General features: G+C 39.9%; 1 protein-coding gene across 2 annotated transcripts; it reads left to right on the top strand.

The window, feature by feature from the left end:
- Positions 1 to 650: 650 nt before the first annotated feature.
- Positions 651 to 19,919, top strand: LOC131686177 (NF-kappa-B inhibitor cactus). Of its 2 annotated transcripts, none has more exons than XM_058970393.1 (5): positions 651 to 1,642; positions 2,987 to 3,339; positions 17,901 to 17,989; positions 18,131 to 18,382; positions 19,153 to 19,919. In XM_058970393.1, the coding sequence occupies exons 1-5, from the start codon at positions 1,212 to 1,214 to the stop codon at positions 19,222 to 19,224; spliced, it is 1,197 nt and encodes a 398-aa protein (XP_058826376.1). In that variant the 5' UTR covers positions 651 to 1,211; the 3' UTR covers positions 19,225 to 19,919. The 2 variants fall into 2 exon arrangements, with proteins under 2 accessions (XP_058826376.1, XP_058826377.1); XM_058970394.1 differs by lacking the exon at positions 19,153 to 19,919 and adding an exon at positions 18,594 to 19,013.
- The last annotated feature ends 6,473 nt before the right edge of the window (positions 19,920 to 26,392 follow it).

Here is a 26,392-nt window from a genome sequence, read left to right as displayed (position 1 = left end):
CTGCTGGGAAGGAGTGCCGCGGCGCGGCCTGGCTGATGCGATGACTTTGGCTGGTGTGCACTGATTGTTTACGAATGACTGTTGGGTTGTTGCGTGTAGGGTGGTCATGCTAATGACAATTTTTAATTTTATGGTGACGGATGCGGCATGCATGATCCATATATTTGTTTCTTGTTGTTGAGGAATGATAAATCTAATTATTTCATTTCGATGATAACGGATGCAATTAATAAATTTTGTGTACAATTTGCCTGTCACAAAATTATTTAAAATTTGTATAGTCATTTTACAATTCCAAAATTTTTGGCGAATAGAACCAACACAAACAACACTAACTATTCCTGGTACTTTGTTAAGGAATTTCGACATACCACCACCCAACTATATTATATTGATCATAAGGCCACCATAATCACGCACAAAAACCAACATGAACAATAACCGAATCGCCTATGTGTGACGACGACGTATTTTACGTAATGAAAAAAAAACGCCAAACATGTGTGGTTTTGTTTTTCCCCACTAACACACGCAACCGGAGTGTACGGGCGCAAAGTACCCCCTATACCGATAGGGACGCACACTGGCGCAACGACAGCCCGACTGCTGATGGTCGATGCTTTCGTTCTCCCGTACGGTGCAACAGCAGATCAGTTCGTTTTGGACTGCGAGCCGCGTTGCAAGTGTTTTGCGAGACGTCGTTGTTTCGTTTTCGCCATAGAAACTCGTTTTGTTCAAGTGTGCGTGCGGGGTGTCGTCAGTCATCACTGATTGTGTCAGCAGGCTGCTTTGATTTGGTCACACATTTTTTCGCCAGGATTATAAACGAATAATTAAATGCCCCGTACGAATCTGTTCTTTCTTCTTATAGTAGAAGTGCGGTGATCGGAAGATTTTTTATCGCTCAGTAACATTAAGGTGGAGGATTTACGCAAATCCAGTGGTAGAATATGTGGAAAACGAGTGTCGCGCGGAAAACTACTTTGGAAGCGAATCGCCATCTTGTGGTTGTGCGTTGATTGAATACCTGATTAGGAAACTTGACAAACAAATTTTGCTGCACAACGGGTGAATTGTAAATTAGTAGAACTAGCCAGGTGAAATTCACCGTTCAGTTTGACAAAAAACAGTAGCAGGTGCATAGTGTGTGCGTTACCAGCCAGTAAAGAAAAAAAAACAAGAATTCAAATCCTTGGAATCAAACAGAAAACATGCATCCAGCAAAGGGAGGATCAGTAGGAGCCGGAGGTTTTACTTACCTTTCCCTTCCAGAAGGACACAAACAGGACGACAAACTTGCCACCGACAGCGGAGCCGTCGATTCCGGGTTCCATTCGGGGCAAAACTTGAGCTCGGATAACTACACCAGCTCATCGTTCGAGGCGCAACAGGAAGCTCCACTGCAGCCGTTGTTTGTGTCCGGCAGTCACAAGTCGGCCCCCGCCCAGCAGCAGCAGCAGGAAGAAGACTCACAAACGTTCGACTCCGGGGTGGATCTAGATTCGAGCCAGCAGCTCCGCTCCAGCGATTCGATGAAGGTGGACAACATAAATGACCTCTGCAAAAGCTTGCTGCAGCTGCAGATGAGCCGGAAGAAACCGGTTTGGGAAAAGTATTTCCACCAGAACGACGACGGCGATACGTGAGTATCTTTTTATTTCATCCATTCTTATCAGTACCACTTATTGTCCGGGATTGTTTTATTGGGAGGCAAAAAGATTATTTGGCGCGCTGAATTTGCAGTATAAAACCGAATATCCCCCTTTTTTTTTGTTCCTCGGTTTCGTACGTTGCTGCGGTGCCTGCGCCTCACCGCTGATGATGGCTGGAAATCCCATCCGTTCGGGCAATCTGCATTGATTGTGTTAAATAATAAATTCCCCGTGCAGCCACTTTGTGTGAGTGGCGTGCGGTATGGCTGGCGGCGGCTGCCCCGAGAGTCGTCGGAGGCGGGCCGGTAATTTGGACATTTGGCGAATTACAGTGGGGTACCCTGGTTGTACGGGTTTTTAGCTATAGAAATCCCGGCTCTTCCGAATAACTTTTCAATTATTTCTTCCAGTAAGCCTTCGGTGTGGGGGTAATTACGTTAGCCTGTTAGCCTAAGAGCCAGGAGAACTATTTTTTGCCCGAACTTGTTAGGATTTTCCTCTCGCGGATAACGCTTGCTAAATCATTCAATTCCTCGGTTTCGAACTTCCCATTAGTGGCGTCTTACATGGCCACCGTAAAGTAGGTAGTCTTGATGGGTGGTAATTCCGTACTTACGAATGACGCAAATCTTCGCAGTGAGTGATTTGAAACTTCCAGCGCGCAGTGTCGACTTCGGCCATTTGCGTTGTTGTGGGAAATGCATTTTTAATCTAGTTGGCTGATTCTGCGATGTTTATTTGTCGGACAACAGACAAAAACTTCGCGTTCGTAATTCGAAAAACATGAAATCAAAGTATCCTGTGAAAAGTACTCGATTTGCCTTGCATCAAGAAGACGACGCGGACGTCGATCCATTCTAACAGCTTTGACGTATTTCCAGGAAGAAAGCGTCGCCTTCTTAGATAGATTCCCCTGTTTAGATAAAATATTTCATGTGAATTGAACAATCACTGACATTAGCAGTAAATGATTCAACAGAAGGTTAATCGTCAATATTAATTACTCGATCATTCTAATCCAGCAACTTGTTTATACAAAGACCTTGAGCGAGTGTGTACGATAGACGGCACATGTACCGCTAGTTTCTCCTAGAATATCACTCACAATTCTCGGTACGATATTGTGTACTTTTTGGTCTATAACGGTTTTACCCAAGTGAGCCTATTGAAACCTGTTCGCGTAAATTCCACCATCGTCAATGTCTTACATTAATAATAACAATAATAATAATATTTGTTGTTACCCCACCGCTCGAGCTGTTCTCGAACCCCCCACAATCAGCCAATCTAACTGACACCTATCTATTTCTTTTCCCCTTTCCCCCTCGCTACAGCTATCTCCATCTGGCCGTGATTCACGAGGCCACCGACGTTGTCTGCAAGCTGATACGTGCCGCGCCCCGGCCCTGGCTCGACATCCAGAATGACATCGGTCAAACTCCGCTGCACCTATCGGTGCTAACCGGTCAGCCACGGATCGTGCGACGGTTGATCCTTGCCGGTGCCAACGCGGGAATCCGCGACGTAGAAGGAAACACACCACTACATCTAGCCTGCCTGCACAGCAACAACGAGTGCGCGAAGGAACTGCTGACCCCATTGACTGCCACCGAGCTACAGCAGAGCAGTCTTGCGGTTCAGGCGGCGATCAAAATTCCACAAGACCTCGAACAGTGGAACTACAATGGTAAGTGCGTTCGGGAATTTCCCGACTCATTCAATCCGACTCGTGTTCGCTCGCACTTAATCAATTGGCCTTTGTCTCTCGGTCGGTCGGTCGGCTCGATCGATCGACCCTGGTTGTGCGCTTTTCTATGGCGTGCGGCTGGGAAATAACATAATCCCCATCCACCTCCGCTGACGATCACGAATGATCTCATGCCGACTCGGTTCGTCATTCAATACACTTTGCACCATCAACTAAATGAATGAATGGAAACAGGACTTTTTATGGTAATAACGGCGACTCCCCAGCTCTCGACGTTTTAACGATGTAAAAATAGAAAATCGCTCCGCGTCCGCGAAAAAACCCAAATTGCGCGCTACCCCCGCTACGCCACCGCACACCATCTGGTTACCAGCAGGTTGCGCGTCTCGGGCGTCGTCTCGCGTCTAAAATTGATGACGATGAATATTTTACATACTGTGCTTCAGGCTCTCTCGAGCGCGCGCGCACAGTAATTTTAGTATAGCGGTGTGGAAGAAAATAACTCGGCGGTGGAATTTTCATCACCGCTAGAAAATATGCTCTAAAATTAGGTTTTCCCGACATGCTAATTTTAGCAGCTTGAGTTTGCGTTTCCATCTGCTCCGACTATCGGTATTTTTCTCTTTCCGAAGGAGAGACGGGGGTCACAAATAACTCCACGGCTGACGAATGTAACCGCACCAACCCAGATTCAACCAATTTCAGACCGTGATGGGTAACTGTTTTCCTTCCAACTTGTCAATAAAAGTAAAGTCATGGGAATCACATCCACGGACTGGTAAAACCGCATTGTTGCGATGGGAAAATTCCAACCCTCTTGATAGCAGTAACCGCGTTTTACTAGTAACAGCAGGCGGTGGGTTTGCGCTCGAGGCGGAAGCCCTCGTGTGACTTTCTCCAACAGCTTGCTTGGGCTTTTCCCGGTTGCTTGCTTTTAATAGTTTCTTTCTCTCTGTCTTGGCAAGTCGCACACCGCAAAGAAGGTCAGTCTTGGGGCTTTCCCTGTATCGGTTGGCCTTGCGTAACCCCATGCTAAATGCCGCTACCCCGACCTCGGTTCAGTTCAAAATAGCCACCAACGCTGCCTGTGTGATGATGGAACATCGATTTAAATTTGTATGTTCGTGCACGGAATCAGCTTGCGAGAAGGAGGAAAGCTTGGATCCTCGTTCCACATGGCTGTGAACTCGCCCGACGCTTGACTCGCACCGTCCGTCGGTTGGACTTGATGGGTTTGGGTTTTCCCCAATGCCGCGCTCTCTTTCATGTTCCCCCCACACACAGCAAAGTCGCGTTCGCCCCAAGCCCCAACACTACTAGCATCATCATCATCATCGTTGTATTCGATCCAATACATTAAACAGATGTCGTTCCTAGTGGAAGGTAGTCGGTATTCGTAACGTCATTCTCTTCCACGCCGAATCTACCAACACACAACCGCCGCACGCTTCATCCTCACAAATGTTGTAAACGTTTGCTATTTTTGTTTTGATTACCTCGTTTTGCCCGTCTGTTCCGCGACCTCCCTGAGTGACGTTAAAAATATGTACATGGAAATAGATACTACCAGAGCGATAGGCAGCACCCGATCCATGGTCTATTTCTCGTACAGTGGTTATGTCTCTTGTTTGCCTACGTTACACCTGTCCGTTTAGGTAGCAGCAATAACAACAGCAGCAAGTTATTTCTTATCCAGTAGGTTGGCTAAATGGGGTTTTCCCAATCGTTAGCTCTCGCTGGTCTTTGGACCTTGAAGGTTGACGGTTGTGCCCTTTTCGATTGACGTTTTAGCCCTGAGGATGTTTGAGATTGAGACCAGACCGAAACGTTTGACATTTGGAGGTATGTGCAGACGAGTTGTTATCAATTTGAATCGGTCAAGTTGCTTTTAATTAAAATTAATTGTGATAAATTTATTTTTTTGTGTTAAGGTTTGGCAATCCCGTTAAAATAAATAAATACCGGTAATCCCTGTACTTTGGTTAAGCTGAGATAAATACCGAAACTCGTGGGATTTTTGTTTCAAATTCTAATAATATTTCGTACGGTGTAACGGATCATCGAGCTACAGTTGAGGATAGGATCTTAAATTTCTTTCGAAATTTTCACAAACCCGGAAATGAAATCAGAGAAATTATTTCATCAATAGGTGCCCCAACTCAAAAAATTGCAAAATGGCTAGTGCAAGAATTTCAAAATATGCCAAAAAAGTTTTCCAGCCGGTCCATCACCAATACACAAGAATTCACTCTCAAACTTTAAAACTCAGGTGAAATCAAAGACGATGAGATTATGGTCTCCTTTGACGTAACCGCACTATTCCCTAGTGTCCCTGTAAAAGATTCAATTAACCTACTAGAGTATTGGTTATTACAACAAAATAACAACAGTCTATGGAAAAGCAAAGTAAGATCTTATATCCAACTTACTCGCCTTTGCATGGAAGAAAATTATTTCACATTCCGGGGTGTCTTCTATAAATAAACCACCGGTGCTTCGATGGGTGACCCACTCTCTCCATTTCTTTGTGAACTTTTTATGGCAAACTTGTAAGAATGTTTAAAAGAAAAAGGTGAGCTACCAGAACGCTGGTGGCGATACGTTGACGATATCTTCTGTATTATCAAACGTAAAAATTTATCCCTATAGACTGTTACAAACACTGAAGAAGATTGCAAGTAGTAATCGAAATACCGGTATCTGTTAAATAGTGAAGTGCAAGTGCATCTAACTATAAAAACATAGTGGAATTAAATGGAAGAAAATCTTTGAAACATTACGTACATTCCACTAAGACCTCCGTTCGCGTATATATTGTGAGTATAAATATGTTTGTTTCTTTTATTCGCATCAGTATGATAACAAAGCTGGCGTAATAATACAGAGCAAAAATTAAAATCGAGATCTTTTCATCCTACCATTGAAGCGTTTATCAGAGGTGATTGTATTCAAATGAGTAGGTTGATTCAAGAGGTTGTCATGGATTGTATTACATATCCCGGAATATCTTTTCCCACGAAATTATTTATCTGAATACCGCTTTCTGGAAAATTATTTCCCAGAAAGTATAATTGCCCGGAAAGTACACTTTCCCGGATAACAATTTTGCCGAATATACTTTTTCTTGGATATAAATAATACTAAACATGACATTTGAACTTTGAGAACATCTACAGCAAAAACTGGAAAATACTGTTGAAGTTTAATATATATGAATCGGTAAAAAAAATCGTTTGTTTAATTGATTGCTCTTAATTTGAACAATTAACAAACAATATATAACTATTCAGTAATGTGCTGATGCTACTAAATTCCGAAACTTATGCATATCAATTTGTCACCGCAAAGCAGATTACAAAGGCTTCGGCATTAGGAGGTACTAGACAGACAAAATTTCAAGACGGGCTGATAAAAGACAGACATTGACGCCAAACGGAGTAATTTAGTTGGGCAGTTTCTCAGATACCAAATCAATTGGCAGGTACACGGTATTGGTCACATCAAGACCAAATTAAGTTCAAACAGACATGTCTTCAGTATTCCGAGTGAGTCAGTGAATCGATTAATTTTTGTGACTTGAATCAGATTCTATTCACTATCAAATCTGAATCCGTTTGCCCATCGCTATTTATATTGGGAATCCTATAGAATATGGGACAGTTAGTCGTATATAATAGGTATACCTAATATGTACAGCTACGAATGTGATGTGGCACCTCATTACCTATCCTTTTTTATTGAAGGAATGTGTGCTCTTTTGATGCCATTAAACAATATATAGAGCACTGGATCATTCTCTTCGGGTGGTGCTAAACTGATTAGCTGTAGCGCAAACTATATATTTTGTTCATTCAGTTTGATAAACTAGGAACTGATGCCTGGGGAGATTAAACTACATTGTTTGAGTAAGCGAATGGCTGATCTTTGTTGTTGTCAACCATTGAGTGATCTCTGATTAAATGAGTCAAGTTTTTTTTTTAATATTGTTATTTTTGAGATGGGGCGGATTGGTTCAGAACCTGTGGTCTTCGACTGGCATGGTCTATTCTCGTCGGCATGGAAGTCTTCGTAACTAACCTTACTTACAAGTGGATTGGTGAATTTGCTTGGGCGGGCCTATATGTGATTCCTGCTAATTATCGAGTCTTTTGACCATGAAAGGGAGGCAATAACTGGGAGAATGTTGATTGTTGTATTTGATTATTTTGCCCGACCTTTTAGAAATAATGAGTCGCTTCCTCAGGTTGATATGGTTTGTTTGAGTCGAATATTCAACCTCAAATCAACATTCGGTTGGACTATAACACAGTTGACAAAAACGCGCTGGCATGAGAATATTTAATAGAAGTAGACACATTAGAGGACGCGACATCACTCCTTTTGAGAGAAACATGCGCATTTTGTCCTCCCGAGGACCGGTGTTTACTTGGTAGACAGTCGCCATTTCGTCCGATTTTGCAAAATTTGTCTCGCGGGACAGACCAACATTCACTAAGCCATAAACTGCAGTTCTATCAATCCGCTATAAACTGCCAAAATTGTAACTTGTATTCAATTACTTTTCATCGGCCCAAACTTCTTTTATTCGAAATATCTCAAGTTAATTCTTAGCGTAACTCAGTTCCACTCGTGTTCAATGCTTGTCCATAGCGGTCTTGGGTAACGTATGGCTTGTATACTTCTCGTTCGTGCACGTTTACTGCTCCCGGTCTCCGTATGAAGATAAAGTCATGTCTGCTCTGAGCATTGGTTAAATATAAAAAAGAAAGGAATCCATATAAACTTCTTAGATCCCCCACGGCACCACGCAAAGCTGCTCCGTAAAGACTGCGGTAAAATTATCAGAAAGTTCCGTAACAATTATTAGAAATCTTTAATTTTGACATCCATATCGCTAGGATTTTTTGACACACCTTGATTGGCTGGGACACATCCTATCTTAAGTTTTAAACAGTTAAAAATTTACTTAGTACGAAACAGCCGAGAAATATGCTGCCGAAGATTCACATATTCATTGAACCTTGTGGTTGAGACTACCATGTTTTGGCATTTTTCTTGACCTTTTCTTATTAAATTTTGTACATTGTGAATCAAAGATGATTCAGAATACAATCTTCCAACAGATAACTCATTTTTAACAAATGTTCATATGGGATTCTTATGCTTTAATGGGTCGCTGTCCTCAGGCTCATATTCTACATCGTCAATTTTATCTCACCAAAGCTTATGGCTGGCAATGAACTAAGCTGTCACCAAGTTTCAGGTTCTAGTTATGGAAAACAAATAGTAATTGTCTCAATCGAAATTTGGGACGGTACCTCGATACCTAAAGGTTTGGCACAATAATGCCTTCATCGGTTTAACTGATAAACGTTATCAGGATTGGATTTTGTATGTGATGGAACTGTATTTTCGCCTTCCGCGAACAGAAGGACGGATACGACAATATTTTAAATCAACAGCACCTGTGCTGAACTGAAGATTGCTTACATTTTACTGCGATGCTTCACTCATCTCAATCAACAATTACAGACAAACGGTCATCGCAAAACTAAAATCAGCAGTGTTTTATCGCTCACGCCAGATCGTGGCAACTGTTATTTGTCAATTGTTTTCTTATCCCACTAGCTTGAGCAGCGGTAGAATATAAGCTGATGCGCATTGTTGTTGTTCCTGTTGCGAGATTCCATTTTAAAAAATCTTTGTACATATTTTTTATATTTTAATTGGTCTTTTTAGAGAGTACGAAATTTCTGAAATAACGAATTGATCTTTCTTTTTTTCCCTAAAATTATGAAGCTTGAAAACGCAATAAATTTTAAAAATTTTGCAAGGTGGATAACACGTTTCGAGAAAATACTTTTATATAAAAATTTCCACTACAATAAAATATTCGTTTATTCTTGGCCAGACAACTTGCGAACCGACATAAGTAACCTACTTAATGAATACGCGAAAAGAACCTGCCAACTCAACAGGTGTTTCTTTCGAGTTGTGACTGTCGCACTTCTCCTTCAGCAGCTGCCATAAGTAGAATAAATTCGTGTCCACTGCTGGTCCTGGCCATGTGTCCGCAGTTTGGAGTTTAATGAATAATTTTAGTTGTCCAACTAGAAGGTAATCCTTGATATCTGTTAGTAAATTAATGTATTCATCTTTATAAAATTCTTCGAGATTTTGTCCACCATTGCTCGGAGCTTAATGATTTAGATTTGGTCATTGAAGCAAGGCGTAATTAACAGCTACTGGATTTCATGGCACCAGACCACATTTCCCAACAACCTTTTGCAACGAACGTAATTCACTATACCATTTAAGGTTTTTTGAGCAACGATGTGAAGTAGCAATTGCAACGTCTGCAAGTTGAGTCCTCCATTGTAGCAGTCGTTTATTCCAGTGCTCTGGAAAAATCCCACATCCATGGGCTAGAAGATATGCGTTGCGTTGGAAAACAGGCAGATCAGCTCAATTCCATTGCCTCTGCAGAACTCTGTGGTTAGATGCGAGATGTGTGATGTTTGGCCGTCTACAAATACGACCACTGGATTTGTCTTCAGTAGCCAAGGGAGAAAATTTGTTCCTATTGCTCATCGCGACGGTGCGTTTCGGGCTATTTCAGCTCGAAGTCAGCGTAATGTTTATTTGGCATAACTATGATTACGTGTGTATATTATCATACGGCATCGAATTTGTGTACAAAAATTATAGGCTTCAAAAAATTCACCCAAATGTCATTCGTTCGAAAGTCATTTAAGCAAATCGTCGCTGTTGTGCTATCTTATGACAAACGCCATTTTGGGGTAAACTGAGTTAGATATGCCACATTACTTGTTTGAAAAATCTCTACAAAATGGCGTTTTCAGAATTTAGAAATTCTACTTGGTTATTTAGATATAGCTAGAAACATGATGAGAAACTGTGAGTTTTTTGCTTCAAATCACTATATCTAGGGATTGGCTCAAGTTATATTGAAGTTTTAGACGGTTTTATGTGTGAAAATGTCTGAGGAACACAATGGCATAAACATTTTCGAAAGAAAATTATACGAGTTGCGAGAAAAACACAGTTTTAGTTTTAAACTGGAAATAAAAGATATTTGGCAACACTGTAATCAAGAATAACAATTTTTTCTAGATTCCCTGACTCATTTCCTTTAAAATGCATTTCATCGAATATTTATAGATGATATGAACCCAAAGATATGAATTAAAGTTAAAAAGTGATGATTTTTTTTCTATGGAAAATTTTCCATGCACGATTATGACACGTCATACAAATTTTGTCATCAATACACGCCTATGACACGTGTGAGTACGACTTTTGTTTATATTCATAGTAAAAACTCGCAACATAGTCAACCGATCTTCGTAATATTTGAGAGATTAATACAGAATAGATAGAAGCATCAATTGTCTTCTTTGGATTGTTTATACCATTTATAAATTTCAAGATATGCAATCTCAAACTTTAAAAATCGTTTTTCTCGAAATGTGCTAAATGGCGCTTGTCATAAGATAGCACAACAGCGACGAAATGATGTTAGCGCGAAAACCTTTTACCCGAATAGACCGCTTGCCTGAATGTCATCAATCTGAATATCGCATTTGCTGAAACATAATATAAAATCAAATGCAATTGTAAATGATCTTATGCTTATAAGATCATTTACAATTGTTACAATTCCAACAAAAGGATTCCGCGATGTCCCGTCACAGAGTCTGGGTATTGAGCACATCATTATCATCGTGGGCTGCTGTGATTTCCCGGTTACTGTCAGATGAGAGCACAAGTCGACACCACCGGCTCCGTAATCTTTGGAACAAGATTTGTTCGCAGCATCGGCAGCAACAGCCGTTTGCCGGAAACATTAGGGTTGGTTGCTTTTTTCAAACATGAGCAGTATTTTGAATTTGCATGCCAAATAAGTTCACAAATGTTGATCTACTCGTTTGCCCGCTTTACTTAAACATAAGGCTTGATTCTTCTTTCAAACATGATCAGTTCTTTTTATCTATATACCAAATAGCCTTGACTTTCTCGCATAACCGAGACCAAGGTTCCGAAGCAGCGCAAAGCCGCTGAGGATCCACCGGGCGAGGTGGGCGCCGACCCGCCGTCGGAAGCGGCGGCCCCTCGCAAGCAAACCTGTGATCCACTCGTTTGGGCGGATTTCTCAAACATAGAGGCTATGCACTAGTTTAAGTCCGACGGCGTGGAGCGATGTCGAAGAGCAACGCGTCAACGCCTAATATAACAGAGAATTTGATGTATATTTTAAATTATGCCAAATGGCCATTATACCAAACGGCCATTATACCAAACGAAAGCACGTGTTACTTACTCTTATGCCAAACGAACTTGTGCCAAACAACGTGCTCCCCTTCGCGATTTATTCAGTAACCAGCGTTTTGGTAATAGAACACTTACGCGTTTAGCTCAGTTTATTCCTTTGTTAGTAAAACTGTGTCCGGATCAGAGTAGACCTGATCTTGAAATTTCTTCGAAAGACAAGAGCAAATGTGGAATGTGGAATTTGCAAATATTTTGCAGATTTCTTGATGCTAATATTTTAAACCTTCACCACACCGTTGGAGAGCCCCACCGGCGTTTTGTCTATTTTTTGCTGTTTTGTTGAGTTTCTCGTTTCTTCAACTCTATCTTTCTCTGGCTTCACGGTTCAACTCTTCTTTTCTCGTCGCTTTGGATCTATTTATTTCTTTTTAATGTCAGTTTCTTGTTTCAACCGCAGTTATCTTTTTAGTTGCTGGTTGTTAATTCGGAGGACACTCGATATCTTTTACTTTTTTGTGCTTAATTTGCCTGGAAGCTAGAACACGTCCGTAAAATGATCCAGGTTATAATTATTTGCAATAAAATAAAATTTCAATAAAAAAGTTTTCCTAACAACAACTTTTGACTTTTTTCTTATAATTCTTACTATTTGCAGTCAAAAATACAATTTTCTTTTTGAATATGATTCTAAACGCCATTTTAAATCGAAATGCTCTTAACAAAAAATTTCTAAAATGTAGTAGTGTTTCTCCATCAACAATAATAGGTTTTTCAAAAGGCCCGTAAACTTTCCTGCAACTTTCTCTTTGACATCAAGGCGATATTGTGAAACATTTTAAAGTTACATGAAAACAACCAACATATGATTCAGCTATATAGTATAATCAACAGACCCTATGGTTGTTGTTAGGAAAACTTTTTTATTGAAAGCTTCTCCATGATCCCAATACACTAAAAAGGTTGCTTTTACATCTTTAAAACGATAAACATTAAATTTTTGACATTTTTTGATGGGGTAACGCGAATAACTTTTAAAAAGAGCATAATTACACGAATTAATTGTTTTTGAAGGAGCAAAATTTCAAATATCTCGAAAACTATCGCATTTTGGAATATTTTTGTTAAATGCATTTTGATTTTAAATGGTGCTTAGAATTATATTCTGTAATAAAATTACAATTTTGTATGTTTATTAGTATGAAATTTATAAACATGTACGAAGTTATTGTTAGAAAAACTTTTTTACCGATTTTTTCTCCATCGTGCAATCACAATCAAAATGTTTCTTTTTTCTTTAGGTTTTTGGTAACAAAATATAAAAAAATTGAAAAAATGGGTTTTTCGCAATTTAAATTTTTATCATAAATTTTTGAAAAATGACAACATTTTTTCAGTGTATATTTTTTTCGGACAGAAGTATTCATTCCCTGTAACTTGTTCTCAGATAGTTTTGCTGTATAAAATACAGTAATCGAACAAAAAAAATTTGAAATTCATACACGTAGAAACGTTTACGCCCTTTTGAAAAATTACTCTTGTATCAAAATATTCCAATTGCCATACAGCGAACACACCTGCAAAGTTTCGTTCGAATCGACGATGGTCATATTTTGCGGTCGGCCGGTTTCTCATGGAATCCCTCCGCTTCTACTTAATGTCTTTATTTTTTTCTTTTATTTCGGCATTTTCTTTTTCATTTTATTACTATATCTTAATTTAGATTCATTATAACACTCACTAACACAATCAATCGCGTATTCTCTCATATACACTCATAATATCTCATTCAAAACGAACAAACGCCGCTAGCCTTCGCGATAACACAAACCGGGTCACAAACGCGAACATGCAATTGTGATCATCCACACATATTCGCGATCTCGCCAACAACCCACCGCTCGTGCGATCATGAGTCGGTCACGTTAGGATGTCCCTGTCCTCGTTCTTAACAGCCTAGATTCATGTCTTTAGTTGGACCAATAAAAAATGAGGCTAATATACATTAGACAACACATTCCATGGAAACGTGACCGGGAACTCTAGTGTTATGGGGGAATTATCTTCTAATACCTGAATCGTACACTAAAAACTAAGCAACAAACTCACGGTCCGCGCGATCATTAAAGAACACACGCGAATATACATATGACCACACAGTTACTTGTTACTTGAGCTTTTCGCGATCGTCCACGCACATCTACGGTTGCGGTCTCACAAACTTGATAAAACCACGGGATAAAATGAGCTTTTTAACACTTATAAATTGGCATCACATAATCACAAAATACATACATTAGCTATGAAACCTTATGGAGAAACATATTGTATTTATTTCTGAACAGCCAACAGTAGTACTGTTCAATGCACCTTTTCATCACATTCTGCAGCGCAATTATTCGTCAAGTATACATCAATCCATTAACCCATTATAACCCAGGGGTTTCAAAAAGTGAGCCAAATGCAGTGATATCTTCAATTCCACCAAAAAATGTATCAAAGATTATGGGAAAAATAAAATCACCGCTTAAAATGGTTTTGAGAATGAAAATATCTCGCGCAAAAAATTTCGTGCGCTTAAAAACAACAAATTTTAAGTTGTTTGATATATTTCTTCGGATTTTCTGATAGACAACACTTGTTTTACACCTGTAGGAACGTTTTGTCACATAATGGAATTATTTGCACGAATTCCAACAATAAAATTCAATTAAATGTATTGCTTACTTTTCAGCCGCCATTTTCCCCAACTATACACGGTTCAAAAATGTAAACAAAATTATAAAAATGGCAGCTGTCTTGTTTCACAATGAAATCCTCATATTGCAATGATCCCATTAGTGCAATAATAAAGCAGTTAGATGCCAAAATTCTGCAGTAAATACGCGTTAAACGATGGATAGTTCTGCGTATGAAATTTCATACGCTAGCATATAATGGGTTAACCCTACCCCAACACACACCCTGTTCCTCTCCCATGGCGTTTTGCTGGTCCGCATACACTATTCTGCCATTACCCCTCCTATCATCGACTTTGGACTGACTTGCGCTCTCATTGCCCCACCAAACGCTGCAAAATGAAAAAAAAAGAAATGGCTTGGGACATAACCTTAACCTATTCTACGATTCGAAGCTCTTTCGAGACGCCAATATCGACAGATGGCCGGACTTATAACCGGCCGGTTATTTATTCGCCATTTTGTTATTTTAATCCGCAACGTTGATTCTAGGAGAAGAAAGTTTTTAGCGACATTTCAGATGAAATTTCATGTCACGACCACAATTTTATCGATTGCATGTTAAGAACAATAAAAATAATCATCCAGATTCTTTTACGGCGGTTTGGTATCATCTCTCAAGAATCTAATTCATTGTGCTTGAAATAATGCTTCTTTTGACTTCCTCAATTTTTAAGTCCTGGCGAATCACCTGAAAATTGGATTTAAATGTTTCGTGTTCCACTCGTCAGTAACTGGCGCCAACTTGCTGCCAGTTAGACAATATATCAAAAGGTTTGTTTCAGTACCAGGAGAAACTGGAAGTACTCCGGAGAAAATCGTTCCTGTACTCTCGTCTTCTCTTTTTTCTTCTTCTGGTAGCAAACCGGAGTAAAAACGAGCAAGTATTTTTGGCTTCTGTTTGCTCCGGAGTAACTTCCGTGTACTGGAACAAACCTAAAACTAACACCAAAATTGGCGACGGCTGGATATTAAATCCAAACAGTTTACACAACATGTGTAAACGCCTAAAGCAACTGGCTGGTTCCGAGTGATGTCTCGATTAGCCAAGCGCAGGACAGTCGTCTAACTGGCAGCAAGTTGGAGTCAGTTAGTGACGAGTGGAACACGAAGCATTCAAATCCAGTTTCTCTAAGTTAGGTTTTGTGTCCTTAAGCGCAAATTGGTGTATCCATTTTGTTTCCTTGAGCAGAACAATCCTGAAAAGCTTCTCAAATTTTTTAAAACCTGTCACTTCTTAGCTGCAAACTCGAGAAACTCAAGCTCCGACAAATCAAAAACTTTAATTACATTGTGTGGTAAAAAATGTCTCGCTTGTTCAAATAACAACAACAACAACAATCAACAGAGACAAATCTTGCGCGTTATCCCTCTGATCATGATCTCACTCAGTGGCAGCAATCACCTCCGCAATTTCGTATTTTTTTCTAATAAAGTACAGTCAATTAATATGAGTTGTTAACAAGCACAGAGCTACCTTCACTACTGTGACAGTTCATTTTTCACCAATGGTTACTAAGATTGGCAATCTAACGAAGACTGCTACGTCAGCGTGAGATCTAACCAATGTTAGAGTGATTGTAAGAGAGCTAATAATTCAGGTTTGGAGAACTAGTCCTGTAACTGGTTCTACTTTCCCACAATACAACCCAAGTTCTAATAAAACGTTAACCCAATGAATACGCTAATACATCCCGTTTCACTTTGTTACTATATTCATGGGATCCGGCACTCGTTAGGCACACTTAATTACCCCCACTTGCATCATCGCTCTACACGTACAACGTCGTATTATAAGGCATGATTTGCTGAAAAAAAAATCGTGACGTTACTACCTACATCAAACCAGTTGATTAAACTTGGTGTTATTGTGTGCGGATTAATCCCAAATGACTCAGAGATTACATCTGCTTTGGCACCGTCGGTCGTTCATGAATGGAACAAAACGGTCACCACCCGTTCATACATTCTTGTTCTGATTTGGCCCCTCCCTTCGGACGGACACTTGCTAATTAGCTTGAATAATTCTGCACCCTTCGGCACAGACAGTGATCTGATTAAGTCCTCATCTGACAGAACCAGTCGCTACTACGCTTGTATTTTGTTCTACTGTTGTTTGATTTGCGTCGTTTTAATGCATGCCTGGATTGCTGCGACTGTTGGCGTTGGCGCAGCCAACAACCAAGCTTCACTTGAATTTTGCTTGGATCACGATCGACAGCAAACTTTTTGTTTATAGTCGAAAAATTGGCGTTTTTTTACCGCGTAGCCTTGCTCATCGACGGCCGCACATTTTCCACATTTTTCGCTTCCGCTTCGGGCGCGGATCCGCTGTCCAAAAATAAACATTCCTTAGCGACCGACAGCGTAATGAAGCAAGCGAAACATCGCATCAGCCAACGCATCGGCGCAAATGATGAATTTGGGGATAATCCTAAAAATGGCTTGCAACAAAGCAGGCGGCGAGCAAATTAATCACGCAACAACAATGAGCACCCGCGAATGTCTCCATCTCATCCGCCATCGCGCACCGAATTATTCGACAAACCAAACCGATCATGTCTCGCAGCCCGCAGCCTACTACTGTGTTGCCACAAGTGGGCCCGGTATCGCGCGCGCTTGCCAACATGAAATGGAAGTGCTTGACACACACGTGAACACGTAGTGGTTCTGGGAATTCCAGGGGGTTTCCACGATTTTTTGCTGTTTATCATGTTTCTCCCTCGCGCGCTGGTTGATTGTGTTGTACCTGTTGGTCGGTGTGTGCGCTCATACATCGACACATTGCGGACTGAAATGCTTCACAATACGACGACAACGACTTGCACCACCTGGAGCGATGATGGTTGCTGCCGATAGAGCCAAGCACCCTTTGCGATAAAGCGCGATTCGTCACAGAGTTGAGTTCGAGTCGCGGGAACTGACTTTATTTTTACTCTGCTGTTCGACACTCAAAAGTGGGCTTGTCGAAAATAGTTTTTTTCCCGCCATGGAACCGGTTTCCAGTGGAAGCATGATCGTGCCAAACTGCGAAGTTATGATGGCCGAATTTTGCTAATTGTTTATCCAGTGGTAGTAGAGGCTTGAAAAATTGTAATTATCTTTTTAATGTCTGCGAGAGTGGCACTGACCTGTCGAAAATTATTGGTCATAACAGTTTCCTGTAGTTTTGAACTTGTACCTGAACTTCTAAATTTTTCCCACGATGTGTGACCATAAGCAAGTGTGAGATTTTATTACACGCTTCTTTCAAGGAGATCTTCTTTTCACCGAAAGAATTGACACCAGCAAACGCGATCGTCAGAGGTTAAAATTTCTTCCCATCATTTGAATTGCAAAACACGAAAATCCCCTTTTCTGTTTTTGCGTTGTTGATAATCTCCGGAAATTGCCCCCCCGATCGAACAAACATTTCTTAGTTTACCAGAGCGACATTGTTGGTCAATTAACTGTGACTCAATTTCAACATAATTCCCCATTACTAAACTTCTTTCTCCTTTTACTATTTCACAGGAAAACGATGTGTTCACATAGCAGCCGAAACGTCCAACATTGAGATTCTGAGAAACCTGGTCAGCGCCGGAGCCGATATTAATTCACGGGTAAGTGTGAATTTTGAATTTCGCCCTTGACCATCCTGTTTGCATTGTTCACACAAAGCATCCCGACAATATTGTCTGTTTGTTCATAAATCGTTTCCATAATTATCTAACGCTCCATTTTTTTTTCAACGCACCCAATAGGAAGGCAAATCGGGTCTCACGCCGTTACACATCGCAATCGAATCGGGCAACGACTCGTTGGTAATTTTTCTGCTAGAAGAATGCCCCAAACTGCGGCTGGAGCAGGTCACCTATGCCGGTCTTACCGCCTATCAGTTGGCCGGTCTCCAGCACAACCAGAGCCTGCTGAATGTACTGCGAAGTCGCGGTGCGGAACCGCTGAGCCCACCGGAGAGTGACTACGACGATGACGAGAGCGAGGAGGACGATCAGGTAAAGATCTTTCGCTTACTATATTTGTATTGCGTTCTAAATCGTCGTTGATTGGCGGAAATGAATCGTTTTAAGTTGACGTTTCGATCGCCTTCCTCTGGGCTTTTCATCAGCTTACTTAACATTGCATACACACATTACATACATGGTTTCGGCTGGTGTAACACGATAAACTAACGCTTATTTTTTGTTTTTTTTTTCTTCTCTTCAGTAAACGCTTCCTCAGCTGCTACTACTACTACTACTGCTACTAGTCGTATCCTATCTCTCTGTGTATGTGTATGTAACCCTATCCCATGGTACCTTCACTGGTGGTGGTGGTGGTGAAAAATCGTTGTATGTGTCGTCTGTCCGGCTGGCAGTGGTGCGAGCGAGCGTGCGAGATTGCATCCCCATCGTTAATTAGTTTATAAGGGCAAAAGACTTTATCCTAGTTAATTAGAAAAAAAACAAGAAAAAAGTAACAAAAAAAAGTTATGAACTTAACGCTAAACAATCATGTTCACATATAGTCTCACTAATTAAGCGAATTATTTATGTTTGTAAATACTAAACCAACCTATCGTTTTGTTAGGCTTAGGCAAACTGTTACGTGTACATATAGAATAATAAATTAATTGATTAAAACCAACTACTAACGTGTATGTTGCATAGCAACTATCGTTTCGTTTTCGAAAACGATTCATTTGCCACTCGTGTGTTCTCGCGTTTATTATCCGCCAAACAAAAAACCAACAATTCCTATAAAAATTTCTCCTTTTCGCAAACAGATTCCCGCATATTACGGATCCAATTCATTCTGCAGCAGTTTTACGGGACTCTCCACGATCAATGTAGCATAATAGTTCTCTCGGTTCAACTGAAGCATCAAACACACATAGTATCAAAAACTACGAGCATAATGTAACCCCCTTTTTCCAATCATCGACTAGTACTTGGCTATTAGCATCAGTGGACCATTATGGGACTAAGGAGGTTGGAAAGAGTTCCGAGTTTAGTAAATGTTTTCACGACCAGTTTCATTGTGTTGACTGTGTATTTTAACCGATATCTTTTGATAAGCCCTCGGTCGACATTGAAATCGCTATGTGAATTGCCAACCGTCTGAAAACTGCAAGACAACAACAGTCCTTATCACACCAACCGATTTCAAGCCGACCGAGACCCTGGGTCTCTATCCCAGTAGTAGAGAAGAAGGAGCTTATCTTCTATCTGTATGCCACTAGTGTAGGACTGTAACTGGAAGCAATCTTTTGTTGCCTTTCTATCAAAATATCTTAGAAACCAATAGCGGACAAAAACTGACCATACTGTTTTATTGTAGAGTGTAGCCACCCTATATTTGTAAATCTGTTTTGTATGTTATTCCTCTCGTATTTATACACCAACCGAAACAAACCCAGAACACTATGTAAATTAACGCCTTAAAATGCAACGGCACACACGAGTGCATCTCACCGGTCATTCAAGCAAACGTGCGATGCGTTATCAATCAATGTTCTTGAAACTGTAATAAAAACTAGCATATTTTACGAAATCCAGCGTGAGCCCTGTTGAAAGAAAACGTCCCTCGATCGAGAGTTCTATTGTATCATCATCGTCATCATCTTAATGTATATGAATCAATGAATCACATACATACTAAGAAGTGAGTGTGATTTTTTGCCTACTACCCATAAAAACATCGCGCCGACAGTTGGGTGACCGACTTTTTTTACATGTAAAAATTCCGTCCTCGCTGAATCATGTTGCAACGCAGGGAAGTCCGCGCTACCGCACGGGAAATGCCGCATGTCTTTGTCCTCAGGTTGTTCTGGTAAACATCCTGTTTGCTAGCTCATGGTGATCATCTCATTTACACTTGATTGCGAAAGGAGCAAGGAAACGATTTCTCTTCAATTGTCGACAAGATTTGGCCTCAAAGCGTTGTTCGTCGCACGGGAAAGTGTGCGATATCGGGTTTTACCTGACTGACGGCAGCGCGGGTCTGGTTTTGCAACAACAATGAGTATTGTTTCGCAAAAGATGAATGCAAATCTGAAACATTCAATCATATGTTATTTTTACGGAGGTCTTGTCTTTTATTTCATCGTTGTGTTGTTATTTTTTCTGAGCTTAATTACCGAATAGTATGAATGGATGACCTGAGTTAGTTGCAATGACTGCTTCATACCACACATCTGCTCCACTCAGGACAAGCCACTGTGCATAAAGGACATTTAGCACAACGATTGAATTATTTTGATCAGGATGCGCAATCGAATTTACTATGATCAATTTCTAGTTGAACATTGGGCATGGACCCATGGGCTTCGCTGATGAGCCAAAGGGCGCGCACTCTTGAGTAGTAGATCGGAGTTGGAGATCCGAGGGAGTTTTAGGGGGTGAGGGGGGGGGGGGGCAAATGGGAAGATGACATGTTGTACCAGCAAGTTGAAGATTCCTTTAAACTTGGAGACGTCTATTCATTCATTTGGTGGAAAGGATCAAAGGACTGGCCTCTATCAGTGATAAACAGTAGGTGAGTGTTATTACCTCTTGACTCACTCGCACTGTCGTTCTGGTTCTTGGAAACGACGAGTAACTTTTACGAGATGCTCTGTTACGTTCGGGATTAGTACAAAAGTTCTGATTTGTGCACTCGTTTTGAACGAATCGTATTCGTTGTTTGCAGGAATACTGCCGCCATACGTAAAACTGTCTACCTATATACTAGGGATCAGTGTTAAAAATATTCGAAGCTTTTTTTACGGTTGAAAATGAACCTGAAGCGACTCGTGGTGAATAGAAAAAAATATTCAAAAATCCATGTTATTCATTCAGTTGAATATCGTACAATAATATTCATTTCACTAATTATCTAGGCAAATGCCGGTAAAGCATATAAAACAACAATTATCATAGCTAACATTGTGCCAGGGCCTACATTGATGCGTTTGATTCGTTGCTGCACGTTCGCTTCGTGTAATAATCGGAGACTATGTAAAATCTGCATAGATGAATGGACGATTTGTTCGTTTGACGTTTTAAGCTGCGTCACTGAATATTGAAAATGAATGCTGCTGAATATGAATTTTCATTCAATGAATTAGAATATTTGTAACTCTGCTTGGAGTAATTATGCGTCGAACGGTAGAATTGAATTTTTTCTTAAACATGCAGCTCAAGTTGTCACCAGTTGATGCCCAATAGTTTTCGATTAAATGAATCTCACGGGAACCACATCAATCAATACCGACTAAAGAGGAATATTTCAAAAACTTCGGTTTTTGAAAAGAAAGAAAAAGTGTGTCCCAATTTTGTCGATATCACCAATTGGTAAGCCTAATAAACGGGATACTCAGACACTATATCCAAGCAGTCATACGCCTAGCGTGAAGCTTTAAAACAATTGGCTTATCCCGAATGATGTATCTATGCACAAATTGGCTCAATCTAATTTTTTCCCGCAGGGAGTAAATTTTGCGTCGTGGCAGGCGTTTGGTTCCCTAATCAAAAAAACAAGAGTTCATTTTCCGATATCTCATTTGCAATAAAGAGTTTCATTGCTTACTTACCGGTTACACTTTAGGCAAACTGTCACAACACATGAGAACTGAGAAACATCAAATCTATTCCAATCTAGGTAAGTGTCAAACAAGGACGTGACCACGTCCTTGTTTGACACTTATAATTGAATTTTTTTATATTTACTTAAATCTTCCGTTCAATCGCCTCGACCCTAATCCATTTGCAGTAATAACGGTGAAACATGCTAGCATCATGTGGCTAAAACCAAGACAAGTCCTTTATATTTAAGTCTACAATACCAAGCACTAGGCGGTTACAGTCATCGGGCTACATTATGCACATATCAAAGCCAGATCCGCACGTGCCAGTGCTAGTAACCAAATCCAACGCACAGTATTCAACATCATCATTTAAATCTCAAACGGTTTCCCAACCAGGACCCAGATGTTTATGTTGCTAATGGACTGACTATTGAACTCCTTAAACCATTAATATAAGTCCAATAAAAACAATGCGTTGGTGTCGATTGCCATGTGATCTCCGGTTGCATCACAATTAATAAAAATTATGAAAATCCCAAAATCATCACAACGCTATTGAAACCATTGATCGGATTCATATTACTCCGCCGAAAAATCGTTAGTAAAGCCAAATAGTTTTAAGAATGAGTTACACTATACTATATTTATCCTTAGTGGAGAAAATTTAGGTAAAAAACTAATGCGAAGTTATTTATTCCTAATTTAAGGAGCTTGCTTTACGATTTTCGTAAATGGACAAAAACTTTTTTCGCTTTAATTTATTGACAGGTAATTCCTATGTATGGGATGTTACGTGTTTTCTAATCTCAAATGTCAGTTGTCTTCCATAAAGTTGGATGGTTGTGTTTCGTATTCATCTTATCTTAGCACATACTTGTAGGTCTGATAGATGATAAATCCAAACAGTCACACAACTTGTATCAACATCTAAAAAAAACTTGGCTGGGTCCCAAATAATGTATCGGGAGGCACTGTGCAGTTCTTGTTTCCTTATGAGAAATGCCGACAATCCCCATTGTATAGTGAAATAGACAAATAAAAGAAGAAAAAGGATTTTGGATTTATTTTAATTTAAGGTATGAAATAAGCAATCTAAGCAACTTAAAACACACCTTCGAAAACAAAATCGTTAACCATCTTGTTGATTAGTGAATGTAAATCAATATTCCACTAAGACGCTCAAAATGTTTGTTTTGAAAATGAAAAAAATGTAGTTTTCATACCAAGAAACCCACTAATGAATTAAACGTTCCAAAATTAGATAATCACATCTTATTTGATCCTTAAAAATAATATAGTCATTTCTAAAGCCCCATAATGAGATGCCAATCAATTCGTTTCAATACTGAAAATAAATTTCAAAATTGCAATTGAAAGAAATCTTTATAAAAGACAAAATATTTACTTTTGAGCCACTCTAATAAGCAGTAAAGTTAATTTCTATTTTCTATAAGCAACATAGGAATTCAGCGCACAAAAATGTCTTTAAAAAAATTTTGAACCTTCGCGACAAAATAATTATTTTTGAGCCACCCTAATGTATAATGATTTTTTTTGCAAATGTTAATATCAAAAACGATTTAGCGCACGAAAATTAATATAGACAAATTTTAAGAACGATTTAGAAAAAAATTTTTTTTTGAGGCACCCTAATGAATAGTAAATGTTCATTTTTGAAATGTTTTAATATCTAAAACGAATTCAGCGTATCAAAATTACATAAAAACGTCCTATATGAACCGATACGGAAAAGTTTGGACTTTAGTCCACCTTTTGTTTTAAGTCATGCCACTGTGCATGGTGGTGAGACGATCGGGGGTTAAGGGATTTCACCCGTGGGCGACCATTTTAGGTTTCAGGGTCGAATTCGTAATTTTGATGCCGGATGTCTCTGGTGGGCAAGGGGTGTCTGAATCCAGTGTCGTTTCGAAGGGTATTTTCTTTTTTTTTTTTGGGTAGAATTTTTGAGGCTTGGACGTCTTTTGGGTCTGTGTTGGAGGCGCAGCTATTGATCTTTTTTTCTTTCTTCGGAGATTTCTTAGGTTCCGAAAGAGCGATTTTCAGGTGAATGATTCTCTCGACATGGCGCCGGGTTTCGACGTTTTATGCATTTCTGGTCCATTAAGTGTGAGAATGCGTAATAGATGATGGACTTTGATCGCTTTGCGATTCCTCTTGATTGTGTCAGATTGGGTTCGTGTTTCGCGACGGGATTCGGGGTGCTCTAGCTTTTGCGGTGAGTTCGTTTAGGAAATTCGGGATGACCATTTTTATTAATTCTCTACTGTACATCCCACGAACTCGATAAAAATGCCCCGATGAGTAAGTCAACCTCTTAGAACATACGGATTTATAAATGCGTTTTCGACTGCGATTATAAAAACGCCAAATCCCATACGATCACGGATACACCATCAATTACACCATCGTAGATATAATAAAAAATTGTGTAATCAACCGCGCGAACATAAAAAATATGCGAACGACAACGCGACCATCCAAATAAATTTATCCACGCAAAGTTACTAACAAGATAGCACACGTCACATACAAATGCCAACACGACCGAACATACACACGCTCGAGCCCCTCACCATGATACACGTGCAGTCTCGATCATCCACGCACAACTACGCCCAAGATTTCGTAAACACGAAAACGCCCCGATGAATTAGTGAACGCTATTGCACCTATAATCTGATTACCGTGGTCTCCAGCGCGAACAAATGAACGTTCATTCCCACGCGATCGTGTAGTCCCCACACCCGTCTATCTGAACCGCACACTCAATATCACAATCAGAATTACGGCCCGTTGCAATTGGCCTTAAGCAGTGTTTAAGTGGGTGATAGTTTCCGTTCCGTCTGCAATCGTAGTGAGCTCCAGTAGGACCACTCTTAAAAAGGTTATCAAATGCGAAATCAAATATTTTATATTTAGAATAGTAAGATTCCATGTTTGGCACGTTCCGTTTTTGGCATGCTCCATTTTTGGCAACAAAAAAGTTCCGTTTTTGGCAACATTTTTTTTGTTCATAGTAAATCTTTTGGAAAATGCTCAATAATCATTTTGTTGTAAAAATGGATATCGCTTTTGGCTTTATTTCCAAACATAGGAGTCATATTTACTATATTTTATGAAGGCGGGCATAGCGAATAAAGTTGAATTTGTTGATTTTTTCTATTATTTCATTCCATTTCACATATTCTTATATAATTAATGTTCTTGTAACATTTATCTAGTCTAGTCTAGTCTACACATACACAGCCAGTACATGTAGGGATCCTGGAAAACACCCACAATTTTTCTTGTCATTATTAAGGTTTGTGGCGCATATTCAATATGACACAAGCATTAAAGCGGCCATGCCAACTGTGCAGCATACAAAATAAAGATAATTCAAAATTATAAGGCAATCAAATTATTCATTTAATGAATAATTTAATCAATGGATTATTTTGAACCTTGAATAAGGAAGAAACGTGGACAACCGTACACAACCGTTTCAATTTGATGGGGGTTTGATCAATCGTTGGGAGTGACTTTGCTAAGAGGGTTAATGTCACTCCTTTGGTCCTGAGTTCCTGGGATGGGGCAGAGGTTATTAGCCCTGTCATGGCTGATGAGCCAAGGTTATAGCGCCGTTACTCGCTCTCTGAAATAATGATAGAGAAAATTGGCCAAAGCGGTTAATTATTGCTAAACATAAAGACAAAAGGTAAAAACGCCTAAACAGCTCTTAGAGCCGAAAAAAAGTCCAACGAAAACACTTCCACAAAAACAGCACAAAAAGATCGTGCTAATATAACACATAAATGATATTTATCAGAATGTCCATGTCTACCTTCTGTCAAAACTTACGTAGGGGTGCCGACAACCGACCAGTGTCGGCAACCGACAACTTTCCGCTATAATGCTTTTTACGTGATTAATAGGCTTGATGCTTTGCCCAACAATTCGTGACAGCTCCTTCGTCTGGTTATGTTCTCGTGACGTCGGTACGCAGCTACACTGCTTTGTAGAAACACTCACACCGAGAAAATGTGCCATCCGACCGTGCAATGTGCTGCTTCTTCAGAAGTACGAATAATCGCAACAAATTTCGCCTTCACAGTCCTTACGTATTTCTTTCCTCTTTTCACGACCAAGCAATGGCCGACCGCTATGCCGGTCTTCTGTAGTTCAGACTGTTTTCCGTCGATCCCTGTCCTAGTAATCTACACACCAAACTATTAATCCTGAAGGTTTCCAGTGTCGACTCCATCAAGATTGAAAAGGCGCGATCGGACCAAAAAGATACCAATGCGATGGTCAACATCGCTCAAGGAATAATATCAAATAAAAATACTTGGATATCCAGGCACTAATGGTAGAAATCAAAATAACCGAACAACCTAAAAAAAACTTGACGGGAGAAAAAAATTATCATGTCTTGCATTAGTGACTGCTATGATCTATT

The sequence above is a fragment of the Topomyia yanbarensis genome, chromosome 2 (assembly GCF_030247195.1).
Source record: "Topomyia yanbarensis strain Yona2022 chromosome 2, ASM3024719v1, whole genome shotgun sequence".
NCBI classification, from domain to species: Eukaryota; Metazoa; Arthropoda; class Insecta; order Diptera; family Culicidae; genus Topomyia; species Topomyia yanbarensis.
This window is presented reverse-complemented; position numbering and strand designations above follow the sequence as displayed.